Genomic DNA, 2,859 nt, shown 5'->3' on the forward strand with positions numbered 1-2,859 from the left:
CCCATCCTGCCCCCCCCACCCCCCAAACCCCACGGGGAGGGGCGAGAGAAGGGTGAAGCTCTGGGGGGTGCAGAGAGGGCAGCCCCCTCCCCATGGCCACCAGCACCTACTGGTTGTCCTCTCTGGCAGCGTGCAAGGAAAGAGAGAGGGGGCACGGCCCCCCATGTTAGACACGGTGAGCCCCATAGCACCAGGCGAGGGGGGGGGGGGAAGAGCAATGAGCCCCCACTTGGCTCAGCTCAGGGAGGTGGTTTTGGGGGTCCCGTGTCCCCCCCACCCAGGGCTGGGAGCCAGGATCTGGCCAGGCAGCAACAGACAGAGGAGGTGGCAGGACAGCTGAGGGGACACAAAGGGGTGGGGGGGGGTCCAAATCCTCCCCCCACCCGGTGACGATGGACGGGCACAAACAACCACAGGAGACAACACTCAGGTGTGACAGGACACGGCCAAGACGGGCCACAGACCCCACACATCGGGGCTGATCCCCATTTTTGGGTTCTGGAGGAGGGGGTTGGCTGATGTGGGTGTCCCCCCCCGCCTTCCCAACCCTGGCTGGGGGGGTGCACGGGAGCCTTACAGTGTTTGGTAGGTGCTGTCCTTGGACTTGATGAACTTGATGATGAAGAAGACCACGGCTTGGACGCTCAGCACCAGCACGATGCCGCCGATGAAGCTGGCCGTGTCGAAGCCGGGCGGGTGAAATTCGGGGCTGCCCGTCAACGGGGCGCTGGTGGTGGTGGTGGTCTCTAAGGGATAGGGGAAAATGAGGGGGGGGATGGAGTGGAGGGGGTGGTTATGGGTGCTGTCAGCATCCCTAGGAGTATTGACACCCCCTGTCAAGGAGAGGAGCTTTGGGGTCCTGCAAAGACCCCAACGTCTGCATGGGATGTCCCCACTGACACGTGGACGCAGGGATGGGCTCCTGCCCGTGGTGGAGCAGCTGGCACCGGGCGGGAGAGGAGCCAACGGTGACAGGATCCGGGTGGGATCAATAATTCAGAGGGTTCCAGGCTCCAATTACACGCCGTAATTAGCCCCGTGCTCTCCAGTTCCCACTTCCTGGAAGAAGCTCCTTCTCCGCTCCCAGCCCTTTGCTCCAACCAACCCGCCCGGAGATGGCACTTCCCAGCAGGGCTGGTTCCTGGGGGGGGGGCTACAGGGTGTTATGACCCCCCCCTGCTCCCCCCAGCCCCATCCTGGCATCGTGGTGTTGATGGGGGTAGAGATGGGGGACAGGGACTGAGCTTGGCACCTCCTAGGGCATAGCCAAGGTTGAAGCTCCGTGGATGCAACCAAGAGGCTTGTCCCAACCCACTGGCCGCTCTCCCCTGGGGCATCCGGACCCCCCCAAACTCCATCCCACCATCTCCCACCCCCCCAAACCCGCTCACTTGGGGAGTGCGTCGCTGGCTCCTTGCTATGGGGCCGTGGAGGCTCTTCGGTGTGGGACCTCAGCGCTGCTGGAGGGAGTGACAGGGGAAAGGGGGGGGGAAAAAAGGGTCATCAAAGGACATCACCACGCACCCCCTGCCCCATATCCCTGTCCCAGGGGTGGCATTTCATCCCCACAGGCATCCAAGGGCAGCACCTCCATCCATCCCCAAGGCTGCTGGGTCTGGGGGGGTGCTGCAGGGTCTGGGGGGTGCTGCAGGGTCTGGGGGGGTGCTGCAGGGTCTGGGGGGACCTGGGGTGGCATTTCATCCCCACAGGCATCCAAGGGCAGCACCTCCATCCATCCCCAAGGCTGCTGGGTCTGGGGGGGTGCTGCAGGGTCTGGGGGGACCTGCTGGCATGGGGACGGGGGGGTTACCTCGACACAGGGTGCTGGTGTTGTAGAGCACACAGCTCTCCCTCGCTGCCACCCCTCTCCGCACGCAACTCCCCGGCTCTGTGGGAAGAGGGAGGTGGGGTTTTTTTTCCAAGGACCCCCCCCTCACCAGCAAACCAGCCCTTGGGGACACCCATGCCATTTGGGCCCAAAGCTTGGGGTGGCAAGGACTCCTTCCCCGGGGTGGGCATCCCTCTGAGGGGCTGCAAGGTGGGGGTCACATCCACACAGCCCCCCCCCCCTGAAGGGAAGCCCCCAAACAAGGGCTTTACAAACAGTTGGCTCCCTCCCACCTCCATCTCCTGGGGTTTTTCCAGAGGGGGGTTCCCAGTGTTACCCCAAATCCAGCACGGCTGGGAGCAGCACACCCCAAAATCCCTCACCCCCCATCCAATGGGCTGGCACGGATCCCCTGTCTCCCCCCCAGCCCCCCCAGGGATGGGTGGGATGAGATGGACCTTGTCCATGGAAAGCATCTTGGATCAGGCACCCAAGGGTGCTGAGCAGCCAGCACCATTCCAGTACGGCCCAGTGGAAAGGGCTGGAAAAAACCCAGTCAGAGGCCTGGGATAACCCCTGGCTGGGAGCACTGGGGGTCCTGGGAGCCCCCAACTTGGCTGAACCCCCTCCAGGTTTGGCCCTGCCCCACTGACCCCCCCGGACCCCCCTCACCTGGCTCCTCGGGGGTCCCGCAGCCCACCCAGACGCAGCCGGTGCCGTTGTGCGAGGTGGTGGTGGCCGTGCACGTCTCACAGGACCTCAGCTCCCCACACTCTCCTGCCAAAGCCAGGGGGGTTTTTGGGGTGGGGGGGGAGAGAGAGGGGTGAGGTGGGGGCCAACATCCGCCCCCCACCCCATCAGCTGGGGTCGGGGCTGGACCCTCTGCTCCACAGGAGAGGATTTGTCATGAAACACAGCACGAGAGATGAAGGATGAAGGTCCGTCTCGCAGCACAAACCCCCCCGAAACCCCCCCCCAGGGGTGTGTGGGGCATCCCCAACCCTCGGGGGGGGGGGACATCCCGCACCCCA

At 64.6% G+C, this 2,859-nt stretch overlaps 1 protein-coding gene across 1 annotated transcript; it reads right to left on the reverse strand.

Annotated features, from left to right (window-relative positions):
* Positions 1-18: 18 nt before the first annotated feature.
* Positions 19-2,848, reverse strand: CD164L2 (CD164 sialomucin-like 2). The gene is made up of 6 exons (XM_014948622.1): positions 2,830-2,848; positions 2,501-2,710; positions 1,811-1,888; positions 1,392-1,460; positions 578-746; positions 19-122 (listed from the first exon to the last, which is right to left on the reverse strand). The coding sequence occupies exons 1-6, from the start codon at positions 2,846-2,848 to the stop codon at positions 107-109; spliced, it is 561 nt and encodes a 186-aa protein (XP_014804108.1). The 3' UTR covers positions 19-106.
* Positions 2,849-2,859: the final 11 nt, after the last annotated feature.

The sequence above is a fragment of the Calidris pugnax genome, unplaced genomic scaffold (genome assembly GCF_001431845.1).
Source record: "Calidris pugnax isolate Ruff unplaced genomic scaffold, ASM143184v1 scaffold162, whole genome shotgun sequence".
Taxonomy (NCBI): domain Eukaryota; kingdom Metazoa; phylum Chordata; class Aves; order Charadriiformes; family Scolopacidae; genus Calidris; species Calidris pugnax.